Source organism: Colias croceus, chromosome Z (genome assembly GCF_905220415.1).
Source record: "Colias croceus chromosome Z, ilColCroc2.1".
NCBI lineage: Eukaryota > Metazoa > Arthropoda > Insecta > Lepidoptera > Pieridae > Colias > Colias croceus.
Genome location: NC_059568.1, coordinates 1913028 through 1929464, shown reverse-complemented (window position 1 = coordinate 1929464; position 16437 = coordinate 1913028). Strand labels below are relative to the sequence as shown.

General features: G+C 33.4%; 1 protein-coding gene across 1 annotated transcript in view; it reads right to left on the bottom strand.

The window, feature by feature from the left end:
- The window catches only part of LOC123705597 (glutamine synthetase 2 cytoplasmic-like), a 36214-nt gene that overhangs the window by 1959 nt on the left and 17818 nt on the right, over positions 1-16437 (bottom strand). Inside the window, exons 2-6 of the mRNA XM_045654464.1 lie at positions 12815-12862; positions 11225-11422; positions 2154-2315; positions 1306-1519; positions 298-555 (exon numbers count right to left, since the gene is read on the bottom strand). Of these exons, the coding sequence (XP_045510420.1) occupies positions 298-555; positions 1306-1519; positions 2154-2315; positions 11225-11422; positions 12815-12839 (857 nt within the window). The 5' untranslated portion in view covers positions 12840-12862. The remainder of the gene's footprint in view (positions 1-297; positions 556-1305; positions 1520-2153; positions 2316-11224; positions 11423-12814; positions 12863-16437) is intronic.

Below are 16437 nucleotides of genomic sequence, written 5' to 3'. Positions count from 1 at the left end.
AAATATGTAATATATATTATTATAAATTAACATTTATAGTTCTATCCTAAAGTATCAGCATAGACTGTACACAACAAATTTAAACGCAAAATAAATTTGACGTGGGTCGATTTAAATTTTAAATCATCTGACGATATGTTCAAATAATCGCGGCTACATTACGCGTACCTATTTATTAAAGAAACCTAGTTAATTTCTCTCACACAAATAAACCCGCACTGTATGATAAACTGTAGGTTCATTAGCACTAAATTTAACTATAACATGAGTACCAACATTCAATAAAAGCATACTCACATGATACCATTCTCTTCCCGCATCTTCTTCGTCGAGAAGTTGGTATGCGCACCGGAGCCGTTCCAGTCGGCGACCGGCTTGGGGTCAAAGGTCACGATCACACCGTACTCCTCGGCAAGCCGGTGGAGGATGTAGCGCGCGATCCAGAGGTCGTCAGCAGCTGAGACTCCCACCGAGGGACCCACTTGGAACTCCCACTGAGAGGGCATCACTTCCGCGTTCGTACCGGACACGGGCACTCCGGCGTACAGGCAGCAACTGTTGATGTATTTGTTTAATGGATCTCTATCTATCACGTAGGTAGTAACTACTTATTAATCTGTTGTTGAACGAGCTAGTTTTGTAGGTTTGTACCGTCAGTGTATGTACGCTGAAGGTTCGAAGAGCAAAGCTAAAGCTTAGTGATCCAGGTCCTAATTATTCTTTATCTGCATTTTTTTCTAATTTTATCTCTTATTTCGTTACGACAGACATCGCACGAAAAAATTGATAAAACATCTAATTAAAATGTACATTAATTACAGTCAACTGTGATTATGTCAACTGAATTTGCTTGGTGTTGTTATCAGAAATGAGTATGTAAGTACTTATTTGTAGCATGATAGACGGAATAGATACTGCTAACGCAAACAAATAATTTCATGTCAATAAATGTGTAGCTTTTTGTTTTTAAAACCGATGTTTTAATGAATAAATTTACAAGAACAGAAGTCGCTTCAAGAGCCTAAGCATAGAGTCATGATTTATATAATATCTAATTATTAAGTACAGCACATAGATAACAGAAAAATATTTCATATTTATAGGCAGATTTAGTTGGTTATCTATTGGCTATTGCTTAATATAAAATACTTTATTGATAACTATTCCTATCACAGATAAGAATAGAAATAAACTATGTACATGTAACTTATATCAATAAGTAAATAAAAATCAGTAAGTTTATTTAAAACAGGAAAATTACATAACATGATATATGAATATATATCATCTATAGAGAATACTCACATATAATGAGCCTGTACAAGATCCCTGGCGAAGACCTTGTTAGCGCCGACACCGCAGTAGTAGGGTCCCTGCGGGGGCGGGCAGCCGCCGGGCGGCCAGCCGAACGGCCGCAGGTCGGCGTCCAGCAGGATGTACTCCTGTTCCACGGCGAACCACGGCTCCTCGTCCTTGCACTTGTCGTACGCCTCCTGGCATTTGATACGGTGGTTGCTCTCTGTTTGAAGTTAAATATGTAAGTATAGCAATAGTGTTTGATGCGAGGAAGTCAAGACTTCAAGAGGAGTTATGACAGAACATTTTATAATTCGACATAAACATGAAACGTTCTTGAATGATATTGAGATAATCTCGAGACACATTAGAAAAGTAATTATTTGTCAAAAAAAAACAAAAGGGGAATTACTATTTTTTAAGTATCCTAGAAATATGCATTAAAAATAATTGGCGCGTGAGACCGTACTATACCACAATTACGAACATTAAGCCCTTCACAACACGTGAAGACGGTGGTGTGAGTAATTATGTGTAATGTGGCATTTTAAATTACACAACTTCGTATAGAAAGCTTGGATGTATAATTACACAATCGTATTGGATATTATGGATTCCTAATTACCTACATAACGATCCATTCTATTCTAATTGAATATTACTCTAGCACGAAAGATTTTTTAATTTTTATTATAGACTCAATTTATTTTCTATTGTCTATGGTCATTATCATTTGTCATCCGTCAGGATTGGGTTGTATGTCTTTAACTGGCTCTACTAATGATAATCATTAATTTTTGTAGGATTATGACACCACTAATAAATCATTTGTTTTTTCGACGTATATTATTATTTACCTGTAGGCTCCATATTGTACTTGTACGTGTCGCACATGACCAGGATGTGATTTCCGCGTCTGAAGGGATCCTTGTAGATCGCTCTCGGTACCAGGAAAATGTCTGAATTGTGGCCCTCCGCTTGACCTGTAGAACTGCCGTCGAAGTTCCATATCGGCAAATCTGAAAGTAAACATTTTTATGCATACTATTCGTTTTATTATGAAACACTGAGTTTTGGTTCTCAAACAATAAAAGGCAGAGTCAATAACCGTGGCCTTTTAGAATCTGGGTCACAAAGGATTCGAATTCCGTTGAAACCATTCAACTTAAGATATAAAGTGTGTTAATATTAATGTCTATGTTATGTAAGTATAATATGTTATTGTATATATTTAAAACATAATAAAACGTATTATTAGTTTTAAATAATCAGTGTCACTAATTATTTATTCTAATCGCATTCAAGTCTCGAAGTTATTTCTATGAATGCATTAATTATTTTATGTATTATGCAGCTCTATTTATAAACAGTCATCATCGCCTAAATAATATACATCGCAAACGCCAAACTAATAATCTACAGGTTATTTGCAACAACGCAGTGGTAAAATTAGGTACTTTACGTCATTACTGCGATATTACGTTACTAATTATTATTACTACTAGTTTAAATGCTATATTTAATATCTGTAACTATCATCTAAGTAATAAGTACTCTATTTATACCTACACAACTATTTAATAAAGAAGAACCAGGATATTATATTGAGTAAAGTTCTCTAAAATTGAAATCTGGAAAGTGGCAATACCGTTAATTGTCTATGAATTATTTTTGTATCCATCTAACTAAAAAGTATCTACATGAAAATCTAAACACTTTCTCGATACGCTGGACAGTTATAAGACTGCAGAGAGCAATATTAACATGAAACCTTTTAAATTCTCATCAAAGCTGTCCCTATTCATCCGTTCCCGCCACTTGCATTGGAAATCAAAGTCATTTTCGAGATCCTTCGGGAAAAAGAATGGAGGCAGATATTTTTCTGCGTGTGTTGCATTTGTTCGATTCCGTACTTCAAGGATACAATTTTCGGTCATCGCTTCTAGAATTCTTGTCAATTTATCTACACAATACAAGCAATCATTAACATGTTTAAAAATCTTATTACTTACCTTAAAAATCTAATTTATAATATTATTACTTACGTAGTATTGAGGAAAACGCGTGATGGAAATCATTGATACACAAGGTAAATAATAAAATTAGGTTAATGTAACTTTATATCTAAACCACAAGTTGTTTTGTCATAATATAACAGAAGGAGACATTGAAAAGTTATGTTTGTTTTATTATACCACATTGTAAGAATTATTATACCTTTAAATATTTATTTCGAGACTACATACGATAAATGTGAGTTTATAAAGAAAATGAGTGCGTGTACTAGTGTACACACGTAAGAAGTGAAACTTCTTTATAACCTTATTTTTCAAAAAATAATTTACTAGTTACCTATATGCAACTTTACAGAAATACGTCGAATCACGCGTGGTAGGGATAAGAAACAGATGGCGCGTAACGAAAAAATGTTACACTAAATTTTTTTCCAACCCCGATAAAAAAGTTTCACTTCAAATATTTTAATTTCATTTAACATTAATTTATAAAAAAATAGCATACAAGTGGTTGATGAAATAATGAAACAATATTATTGCTGTTCAAATTGACAAAGCCAAACAATCATGAAAAATAACATCTACATTATTTCGCCCCACGTTTGATGAAAAGAAGTAGGTGTATGTAATCGTACTAAAATTATTATTATAGTATCGCCCTGTGATTTCTTAGTAAAGTTCGCATGTTTTTTCCACAAGGCCGGGAATTAACGATTCATTCGGAACGCATAAGTCAAGAGTTAATATCAACCTATTTTAGGTTTTTAAAATGTTACTATAGCGGTGTTCTATTCAAACGTCCATCAGAAAACTCCGTGGAATATTTTAGTCATAATTTCTATTGTTAGTTTTAATGAATTCTTATTGCTCTAAATGGTGTAATAATTCAACTCTTTGAGATTTAAGCGTCTCAATAATGAGTATACATTTTAAATATGTACTTATATGTTCAATTAGTCAGAAGTATAGCATACTAATTTACAAGCGTATTTAGAAACTGTCGTTTTAACTAGGTGTTTAATATGAAACTAGAATAAAATCAGTATTCTTATTATTCTTTGACATAACATAATATAATAACAATATACTTACTTGTTGAAAATATGTTTAAAACGTACAGCTACAATATGATAATATTCATGATAGTAATGTTATACACAAGTTTACATATTATAAGTGTGTGTGTTGTTAATATATTCATCTGATACGGTATCTGCTGCAGACTGCATCTGCATTGTTATTGCACTATTTTATTGCGTATTGTATGTAACAAATAACAATGCATATGACAGCGTATTGTAATTTGTAATAATACTTTGAAATCTTCGTTATTTTTTATGTTTCACAGAAATAGAGATGTGAACACTAGCTAGATAACATGTATGTAAAAGATTTAAAGCCGCCGTAATTTTAAATTCTCGAACAGTCGGTTATATTCCCAGTTGTAGAAAATCATAAATCAGATGTCAATTGTGCCTTTTGAAAAATCATCTTAGATTATTTTAAAGTAAAAACACTATAAATCGTTATTATTTCACAACGGTAGAGAGCTTTATATTTATATTTTCTTTATTGTTAACTAGCAATTGGGAAATATAGGTACATAACTAATAAATTAGCTAAGTACCTAATTCTATTTTGACTGGTCAGTTGGCGTGGTTGGTAGTGGCCCTGCTTTCCAAGTCACTGGTCGTGCGGGTTCGATTCCCACCCGAGGCATTTATTTGTGTGATGAACATAGATGTTTGCTCAGTGCGGGTGTTAATAATTATCTAATTATCTATTATATTAGTATTTATTTAAAATTATATATGTACATGTTTATCAGCCATCTGGCTTCCATAACACAAGCGAAAGCTTAGTACCTATAGAGCAGGCTCCAAGGAGATGTTCGTTTGCAAAAATAGCGGACCTAAATCTGACTTCTGATATATATTGTATAGATCCCAGACATCCTATAGACAGATGTTGCCAACCAGTTTTGTGGTCCCCCTCCCCTCCCACCCCGGTAATTAAATATGGCATACAAAGAAAAAAATAAACATTTCCAAAACATGCCGTGTGGGCTATCAAATGAAAGAGCTTATTGAGTAGATCACAAATATATAGCATACTATAACATTTCTTACACTTTCTCTAAGATTTTTTAGAAAATTTACGAAAATGCTCCATTTTTGAGTTAACTTTATCCGGTCCGGTCTAGTATGGGATCGGATCGTGCCGTGTGTGAAAATTTTCCTGAATATTTTATTTATTTTCCTATTGTTTATTGAAAACTGAATAATGAGCTATTTATATTTCGCGATTACAAACAGCAACCACTTTGTGCTTATGCGTTATACCAAATTGATTAGAACTTTCAACCATAGATACGAGTTATTCCCATACAAACATTCACAAGCCTCGTGCCCTGGTGTACCCGTTAAAAACGCTAATTAGTCTGAAGGTCAACACGCGCTAATTATGCGGATGTTCCAGTTCAGATGACGCGTCACGTTTCCTATGATTACATAACTAACAATAGTTTTAATAACACTATTCGAATAACGTGGGCTCTAGGGATAAACGCGTGTTGCGTGCTGACAAACGTGTACCTACAAGTCCTACGTGGACATTAATTGAATGATGCTATGTGGATTATTTACCACATACATTCGACTGGGTTTGTTATCTCAGAACTTTCGACTGAGCCTCATTTTGACACTTTTTTATATGAAAGCTGGTGCATGCCAAATGAACTTATATTACCTACATACTTGTTGAAAATTTGTGAGGATGAATGGATGGATGTTTGTTCCTATTTCACGTAAAAACCACTCAACGAATTATGATGATAAATAGCAGTAATGTAGCACACAAATGAGCTATAGAAATACTAGCTTTTACGCGGGTGAAATCCAGTGGAACAGTTAGTTTTAAATAAATAAAATAAAATAAGTATGTTTGAACAAGGTTTGAACATTCTACGGCTAATATAATGAATAAACAAGCATTCAATAATAATTAACGCGTTAAGATATGCTAATAAATTAGTGACACACGTCTTCAACACTTAATATGATGGATATGCGTGTAATGTCACTTTGACAGCTCCCCAAAACAAAAAAAAACGACGTGTGGCACTCGTGTGTCGACGTGTGCTATTGCATGCTATGCCTTCAAGCCACATCTCCGCCCGTCGGAGTGGGGAGCGTGAGGTTTTTTCGTTACGGAAATTATCGATTCGGTCCCCGCGATAGAAGCTATGCAATAGCTTAAAAAGGTTAAGAAAAAAATAAAGTTATTGTTTGTAAACACTCCAAAACAAATTTTTACAATATTTCCCAGTTCCCTGAAATACCAATTTTCATGCAAGTGCAAAGGGGATCAATGTTGCCATAACTCTCAATCTTTTTGCCCTCCTCGCTCAAAACTGACACAAACTGCACAGGCTAAAAAAATGTAAAACGTCCAGTAAATGTCGTTTGATGCAATGCGGCACGTGTACCTAGTAGCTACAGGCGACTTAAGCTTAGCAGCAAGTAAAGTGATTACTTTACAGCGCCGGGTAAAGTGCTGAATAAATTTGTGTTACTTCATTACTTAATTATAAATCTTTATAAAACGCAACAAGCGAGGAATAAATTTCGAAATTTATTAAATTGTTAATTATTAAGTATTAACTATACTTGCACTAAAAAGATCTTTTGTGGCTACATTTTATTTTTCAAAAATTGTAAGATATCAAAAATATTTTATTCCCTTCTCAACTTGTTAAAATGGTAATAAACATTTTAATGGGTACCTAATAAAGCTGCAGTGCCTACTTTGATGTGAATTCCATCAAATAAATGTCAATAGTACCTAAGTATAAAATGCAATAATTTCTGAATACACTCTGGCGGCACAAAATTATATTCGAATGTCTTAGATTACCAGAATCATAGCAAGCGTAAATATATTTCAAGAGCCCATGATTTCTGGCCAGTACAATCCGATGATCACGGGCTGGTTGGCAATTAGACAGACCGTAAAACCGATCCATTTATTTATTCAATGCACACTGCAATACGACACTGTATGCAGATCTCTTATTATCCTTTAAGCCTTTATTAGATATTGGAGCAGTACTGCACTAGATCGCGTTCGCAGTTGATTGCAATCTGTCTATTATTACGCTTTGCAACGCCATGAAATGAAAAACAATGTATTTTTAATTGTATAAAAAGTAGGGCTTCGCTTATTTTCTAGGTAGGTAGTAAAGGGTGCAATTAAAAGAAGAATATTTACTTAATAATGTAAACACGTAAACAGAATGCGGATTGTGGAAAATTATAATAAATTCAATATGATTATCAGTGTCAGCTTAAACCGGTGTTCATGTAGACGACTAATGAAGTTTTAGAGTTAAACCAGAGTTTATCATAATATTTAGATATGATAACAAGTTGTTAAATGTTCACTTTGAGGTCAATGCTACTTTAATCACGACATTTTTGTCATAGATCAAGAAGCTTATATCTAATACACTGGAGATTGCACTATGGACGTTGACTTGTCACGGGAAGGTATGACCTTGAATGACGCCTGGTTGTTCCTTCATCCCTTTCAAACCTACTTGCCAAGTAAGGTGTGAAAGGGACAAAAAACAACCAGGCGTCATTCAAGGTCATACCTTCCCGTGACAAGTCAACGTCCATAGTGCAATCTCCAGTGTATTAGATTTAAGCTTCTTGTCATAGATTGAGAGATGTTTATTTAATAGGTACACACACAATATTATTTACTTACTAAAATGCCACGCACTATAGGCAATTATTAAATCGATAGCAAATAGCGGTATTCAGCTTTTTAAGTGGTTTATAAATAGGTCTCGTCGTGTATTAACTGATAGGTAATATTCAGGCTATAACGATTACCTATTGATAGTAAATAGTGATGATAACATTCATACATTTTGATGAAATAAAAAGGGAGTATTTGATAAATTCACGGCTTGTAGATATCGTTCCTAGTGGTCTATTTGAAACTTTTGACGTGACAACGTCTTATAAATTGGTTTGCCGGGTGACACTTCAAGAAACTGCGTTACGCTCCGCTCACGTTATGCGCTCACAATGAGAGCGAGTGAGAGGCACGCGTCCCTTCCACTCGGGCTGTCGGGCATGGTTAGCCCGCCTAAGAGCGAGAGAGACAGACATAAAAAGTCGTTGTCACGTAAAACTTTCGCCCGTAGTACCGACTTTACAGGCAACCAATTTTTTGACGAATATTTATGTATATTATCCCTAATTATCTTTTATGATAGGTAAACTACTCAGTAAGTTGTGAATCCTTCATATAATTAATATCTCGATAATAGTGAAAGGTTTTTAAAAATAGGATATCCCCAGCTTTTCCTAGAAAGGAAAAAAAACGTCACTGAACGTGAACGCTTTAAAAATAGGACAAAGGAAAATCGAAATGATACTGTAAAGAAGTGTCTCGAGCACACGGGCTCAAATTATTCATTCGTCGAGAGTGACACGTTAGCGGCAAAACCAATATTCGCTGCACAATGGCCAGTGCTACAGGGAGGGATATTACACTTTACAGCCAATTTACACGAGTAAACTCATATAAGTTGCATGATGTATCTAACAAAATTTGTATGTAAATTTCGTTTACCATTGACTATTTACAGTCTGTATCTTACTAATATTACGTCTTACTTATATTATAAAGCTGTTTGTTTGTTTGAATGCGCTAATCACAGGAACTACTGGGCCGATTTGAAGAATTATTTCGGTGTTAGATAGCCCATTTATCGAGGAGGGCTATATGTATACTATATATAATCACGCTAAGACCAATAGGAGCTGAGCAATGCGAGTAGTCCCGAGGGGCTAGTATTGGGAATAAAAGTAAACGGATCCATGAATCCTATACTATTTTTATAAACTAAAAATCGATTTATACTTTTCAGCACTCTACATAATTGGTGGTGATTGTATGAAACATCCTCAAATAAATAGCCTCAAAAATACGAAAGTTATTAAATGTAAATTTTATTCAGGACACAGGGAATACTGAACCAATGCATCGAGCCAATTTGAATAGCGATATGTACATACTACATATGCATACTGAAGCCTCGAAACGCGAAAATGTTCGGTGCAAAAAGCAAAAGATCCTTTGTTGTGAATTAATTATACACTACAGTACTCTGGGTATGCAGGTGCCATTTTATTAGCGATGGTATGCTAACTCTTTTATGTTACATGTTAAATTATAGAGAAGTCTTTTCTATTTAATCTATGTAATGTCATGTTTCATTAATATATACTAATTATTATTATTATCTTAATATATAAAATCTCGTGTCACAATGTTTGTCCTTGATGGACTCCTAAACCACTTAACCGATTATAATAAAATTCACACACCATGTGTTTTTTTTATTATTTTATGTGCAGTTCGATTCAACTTGAGAGATAGGATAGTTTAAATCTCAAATCGTTTTAGAGAAAGCGGGCGAAGCCGCGGGCGGTAAGCTAGTTTATTATAATATATGGTATATGAAAATCCATGGAGCGTTGTCGCGCAAGAACCACAGGACAGTTCTTTGTCATATTATGATACCTATATTATGTAAAATTAAATTGTAATATTGACATGATTTTAAAAGAGCATCTAAGGAGTTTTTGCCGTTTCTTCTCAATAGACCACCGATACAAAAATTAGAATAAGTAATCTGTACTTTATTAGCCTGAGAAGCTTAATTTGACTTCATCACTTGTTTATCTTGGTTGAAATCATCGAGGAGGCGTTATAACCGACTTCAAAGGAGGAGGTTATCAATTCGGCCGGTTTTTTTTGTAACCACAATATTATATGGTTTAGTTATTTTCTTAGAGCATTGTTATTTTCTCGTATGATCGAATGGAAAACAACTAAACATTTGTCATTGAATACAATGTACAATGAATAGTTATTCTAAAAGTATAAATGCATACGATAAACCTACATGATCGTATCTGTAGTGTTAAATCATAAGTTATTTTATATAAGTTACCTGTGGGTGTATGTACTTATATCTCAATATTGCGTTGAAAACAGGTAAGTATACCGTATAAGTAGTTAGCGAAGTTGTTAATATGGAACACTATACGTGAACTTCGGTGAAGCGGTACATTGATTGAACTTGCTAATTATTTTCTATTGTCACAAAAGATATACTTATCCTACTAATATTATAAATGCGAAAGTTTGTGAGGATGTTTGTGTTTGTGTGTGTGCGTGTTTGTTACTCTATCACGCAAATACTACAAAAACCGATTACAATGAAATTTAGTACACTTAAAGAGCCTAGAGGGTAACTTGGATTAACACATAGGATAGGTTTTATCCCGGAATTTCCACGGGAAAAGGAACTATGCGGGTTTTCCTTGGAAAACGCGGGCGAAGCCGCGGGCGGAAATCTAGTCAAACTCAAATTCTCAAATACTCAATTCTTTTATAAACAATACGTTACACGTTCATATGGTTTTAATAAATAGTAGACCGCAATGCTACATAATTAATTAATTATTTATATCCTAAAGTATGTGCCAGTGCTAGAGAGTACAATATATTATAATATAATTGATCGATCGCCCAACGCTCTACAGCTGAGAAGTTTGCCAACCGCCACTAATTGACACGTTTATCCGCAAACCACCAAACCGCTGATGGAATGACCGGGGCGTTAAGGCTTTGATTCCATTTTTCTTTATTCTAACAAAGTAAATTCACTTGAAGAATTCAATTAGTCGGATCCTATCCTGCTTTTGAACGGATATTTGTTTCGACGGATTCGGATTTATCTCCGTTTGCATTTTGCAAAAAAAAAACATCATACCGAGCCTAGGTATTTCAATTAATATTCTTTTTAATTAAAACTGTTGTCTACATACCTTTAGGCTGCTTCGGGATGATGTTAATGGTGCGATCCTTGCACCTCAAGTGTTCTCCCGTTCCATCGATCCAAATGTAGGTGGCGATGATCTTATCAGCCGCTAATGGCAGGTCCTGGTACCGACTGAGGAGGGTCTTGGAGAGTACCGCGTTGGGAGAATTCGTTAGAACTGGCCCCGACAGGATTTTTGGGTTATCTGTGGACGGATAATGAAAGCTTATTTGTTTGTTTTTGTTTTTTTTTTTATCGAAGGTGGTATATATGTCTGATACCGTGGTTTAAACATTGGTAGAGATAGAACGTTAAATCTTATCAACCAAAAATAACTGAACTTAACGAAAGTTTTATAAAATAATAAGCTTGGTAGATTAAAACAAATGAAGCAACTAAACTTTCTTTTAAATATTATAGAGTGGAAAAAATAAATGTATTATATAACAAGCATACTTATACACAATTTCCTTTATGAAAATATACTTGTGTCTCGTACATTTTTATAAGAATAAGGCATACAGTTCGTCGGACATCCTGGTCTGAACAAAGAAAATTTATCTCAAAAGACCGCATGCGACCTCTAAAAGGAAAAATATCTTTTTGTTTTTTAATATGTATTATTTTGATAGCTGTTATACTAGTTTCTAACGCTTTTGTGTGTTTAAAAAAAACAATTTGCGTTCTAATAGAGGTTATCTGTGTGAGATAACTCGATGTCATTGTGTCAAATGAGAATAAATTATGTTGCAACATTTAAAGCTAATTATAATGTGTTTCAATTAATTAGATCATCTCAAATGTTAATTATATGATTTGTGTAAAAAACAGTTATTCATTAAAATATTATTAAACAAGCTGCCCCATCAAAGATTATTCTGCCCCATTTCCCCCTTTTTCTTGTTTTATCTCCATAAGAACATTCCAAAAACGTTAAAAAGTCGATTTTTACGCTTAGAAACACATGAGGCGATTCATTTACATTACATAGATAGAATAGATATTCCTTGTCTATGTTCATTGACTATATCACTATTTACCTTTGCGGCGATCTATCACTTTTGACATCCAAATGTCAAAACACATCATTTTGTAAGAGGTTAGTGACCCAGGTACGTTGTATGAAATTCCACTCGCATATCTTAGTAGGTAGTTGGTGTGCGAGAAAATGTATTTTACTATAATTTTGCACATCTATTAAATTACTTGCAATTTTTATTACACAAAAATTTCGCGACGGCGACGCGACGGTTCGAATATTATGTCAATTGAAAATTAGTAATTTCCAAATTATGTCAAAATGACATGGACTCAATCTGGGTTTAATTATTTTCAAATTTTGAAGATATGAACGAAGTTTTTGGTTGTTTTATCTATTATCTATACTAATATTATAAAGCTGAAGAGTTTGTTTGTTTGAACGCGCTAATCTCGGGAACTACTGGTCCGATTTGAAAAATTGTTTCGGTTTTAGATAGCCCATTTATCGAGGAAGGTATAGGCTATATATCATCACTCTACGAGCAACAGGAGTGGAGCCAGGGGGGTGAAACCGCGCGGAGCAGCTATTAATTAATAATTATGAAAAATTACTCACGCTCTATTTTTGCAGCATCCGCCATTGTTATTATTTACTAAAATTGACCTGTAACAATAAAAAATAAAAATTAATAATGTTTCATTACTTTCTATTTATACACAAAGAGAAAAATATATAAATAAAAAATATATACAATTAAGAATCGCTTTTAATGCATTATATTTTTTTTAAACAAACAAACTTGTGTTACTTGAGTCAATGTATTAAAATCTATAAATTATGAAACAGGTAAATAAAAACAATGTTATAAATAAATAAATGATTTTCGAAATATAGACAATAAACAACTTATATTATATAATCAAATGTATGGGTTGCCTTGACATTTGTATAAATAAAACGTGAATAAAACATAACATTGCCATAATGGGCAAAATTATTCGGTATAAGACACTCATATTTATTAACATTTTAATTTATGTAATGTAATCTGACTTTGTTCTACGCTAATTAAAAATGTAATTAGTAATTATTATGGTATCATGAATCCGAACGGCATTTAAAATACTTTTTCTATTTATTTTTCTGTTCATGATAGTGTTAGAATAATTTTTTGTTTATTAAATACATAGTTAAATAAGAGCTTTCCACCCGCCGCACCGCCCGCGCAGTCAAAGAAAAACCCGCATAGTTCCCGTTCCCGTGGGATTTCCGGGATAAAGCCTATCCTATGTCCTTTCTCGGGTATCAAAATATATATCTATACCAAATTTCAAATTGGTTCAGGATTGAGTAACAGACAGACAGACAGACAGAGTAACTTTCGCATTTAATCCTATTTTAACGCAATCCGTAATCCGCATGGATTGCGTTAAAAAAACCATAACGTCTAAATATTTTACGTAAAAATACCTACATTTTACTTATTGATAAAGTTTGATGGTTTTCCATACGAATTTTCTTTGTTTTTAGTTTGCAATTAAAATGTTTTTATCGTTTTCATATCCTGTTAGTATAAATAGATATAGACGGTTATTTATAACAATCCCTACATACCGTTCCACATAACATAATATATCTTTAATTTTAATTGATTACGAATATGTATTTATGTATGTAATAGGTATGTATTATGAATTCTATATCCAAAGGTTGCCTGGCAGAGATCGCTTAAAAGCCATAAGGCCGCCTATTTCACATGGTTTACCTAATATGTTTCTCTCTTTTCTTTTTTGTTTTCTTCTTCTGTATGTGTGTGTTTAAGAAAGTATTTCGTGTTTTATTGTATTATGTCACTCCCACAGGTAATCGAGATGTTAATAATGTCCGTGAATAACGAGCACAATGTTGTGATTTGGCATTGACACAAAGTATGTTTTACGGCACTTGTTGGCTGTGGTCACGTTAATAATAGTTAGCACCACGTTAGCACGGAAAGTGGCATAGATAAAAAAAGAAAAGAATAATAAGTTAGCCAGTATCCAAACAATCCCGTGTGAGCTTCATGTAAACCCTAAAGGACTAGATTTTAAACGTGGCAATTTTAGCCTTATAAATTGGGTTATGAAGTTTGAAAATATTGCTATACTAAAAAAATATAAAATATCTAGATATATTATAATGGATACCTATAGAGATTAGAGGTATAATTTCATGTAATTGCGTGTGATCTTCCTTTTCGTTTTGTCTAGTGAACGATATATCAACGTGTTAAAATATATAATATATTTGTTTGTAAATAAATAGAATCCTTGACACCGAACATGAAGTGATGAATAAATTGGCACGAAGACGTTAAATTAAATCTCTAAATATATATTTAGTGCCAAAATTTTATAGATTCCAAAGAACGTGATTTATAAATTAGAATGTCAATCGTTTCTATTATAATTTCTATATTATATTGTGAAGATTGAAGGCGACTTCGTAATAATTGAATTTTAAGTCGTCGTACATTCATGTAATAAACTGAATTTTGAAATACCGACCAGACTATCTGAATCGATTCTATGATGTATATTGTATACCTTACCGGTTTTTATTGACCTATAATTTTATAATTATATGTATAATTTACCTATTGTAGGGCGATATAGGTACCTAGTAGTGAGCTGCCTTAAATTTGGGTTAAACGCCGCCCGCGATACCTATTATTTCTGCCTAGTGTGTTCAGTGGTCAGTACACCGAACATCTATTTTCGGTTAATATTATCAAGAATTAATATAAAATTAAATTAAAATACAGCGCAAATTAGAAAGACAAAAATATTATATCTCTCGTACCTACATAGTTAAAAGAAGAATATATTTTTGGTGATAATAACTAAAATTTATGACTTCAATCATTGAAAATTTGGTTTAAAAATACATTCAATATAAAAACTTTATGTTCAACTCGGTGAACAAAACCGTACCATATTCGGTGTCTCTACCAATCACTACAAACATGGATTAAAGATTTTCGACAATGACGGAAAGTTTGAGGAAGTCCTTGACATAGAAGCTCGTGTTGAAGAAATCGATTGGCAAAGTGCCCACCGAAATACTACGCGTGACTGTTCTACGTAATATTATTTTTGTCTACATTCGTGAATCGTGTGTAAACAAAGAATGGAATATTTCGAATAATTGGTTCACGTTCAAATATAATGACAGTTCTGTAGACAAATTAGTATAGCTGATAAGCGAGCGGTCTCGTTTATTACACTATAACCACATAACCTTATTACATTCATCGTCCTTGTTCTCTAACAAAACGGTAAACATTACGCCTAAGGACATAGGTAAGGTACAATTCGGTAATTAATAATTATGTACTTTCTTAATTAGAACATAAATGTTAAGCGATTTCATCTGCCATTTCCAAAATGAGGACGGTTCTAGATTCGTTTGTTTTTGTTCTAACTTAGGTACGAAGATCGCGTGCACATTCGGACTTCAGAGTTCCTTGCCAATTAGTGTTGGCTGGAAGAGATTGCTTTTGAGCAATAGGCCGCCTTTTCGTACGTTTGTGCATTGTGCATGTTATTATTATATCAAATTGTTATATTTTTTTTGTCTCCATACTGATTTATAGACGCACAATAAAGAATAAATAAATAAAGAGCCATACCATACGTCAGTTGATATGATAATTCTAAAAGGAACGATAGAGATTATCGGAATAAACCGCGCCGAGTATGGAATGAGGCCAATAGTAACATATTATTAACTGCTCAAATAGCCGCACGCATTTAGAATTATCCAAACGCTCCACCAAACATCTAGTTACGCATATTTAAACAAATGTTGTTGTATGAATATCTTGAGATATTTGAATTTAAAAATAATCAAATTTTTTAGACAAACAACCAAATTACATTCAGTGATCACAAGACACACAAAGCACAGATTAAAAAACAATATCTATATTAACTTTTATACGTAGATAATATTTTAATCAATGAAAACTACATACACGCGCACGCTACAAAGTTATTTCGGTAACACAAAAGCAATATAAAATAATCAAGTGTGGGTTTTAATTAGCCACAGTTTCACAGTGGGTACTTTATCTCTCAACTTGACCTATTTATACTCGTAGATCCTTGATATATTGTTGTGAACGGGTTATCAGCAGATAACTCATTAGGTATCAATAAACACGTTTGTAGCCTTGACACATCCAATTTTAGTGCGTC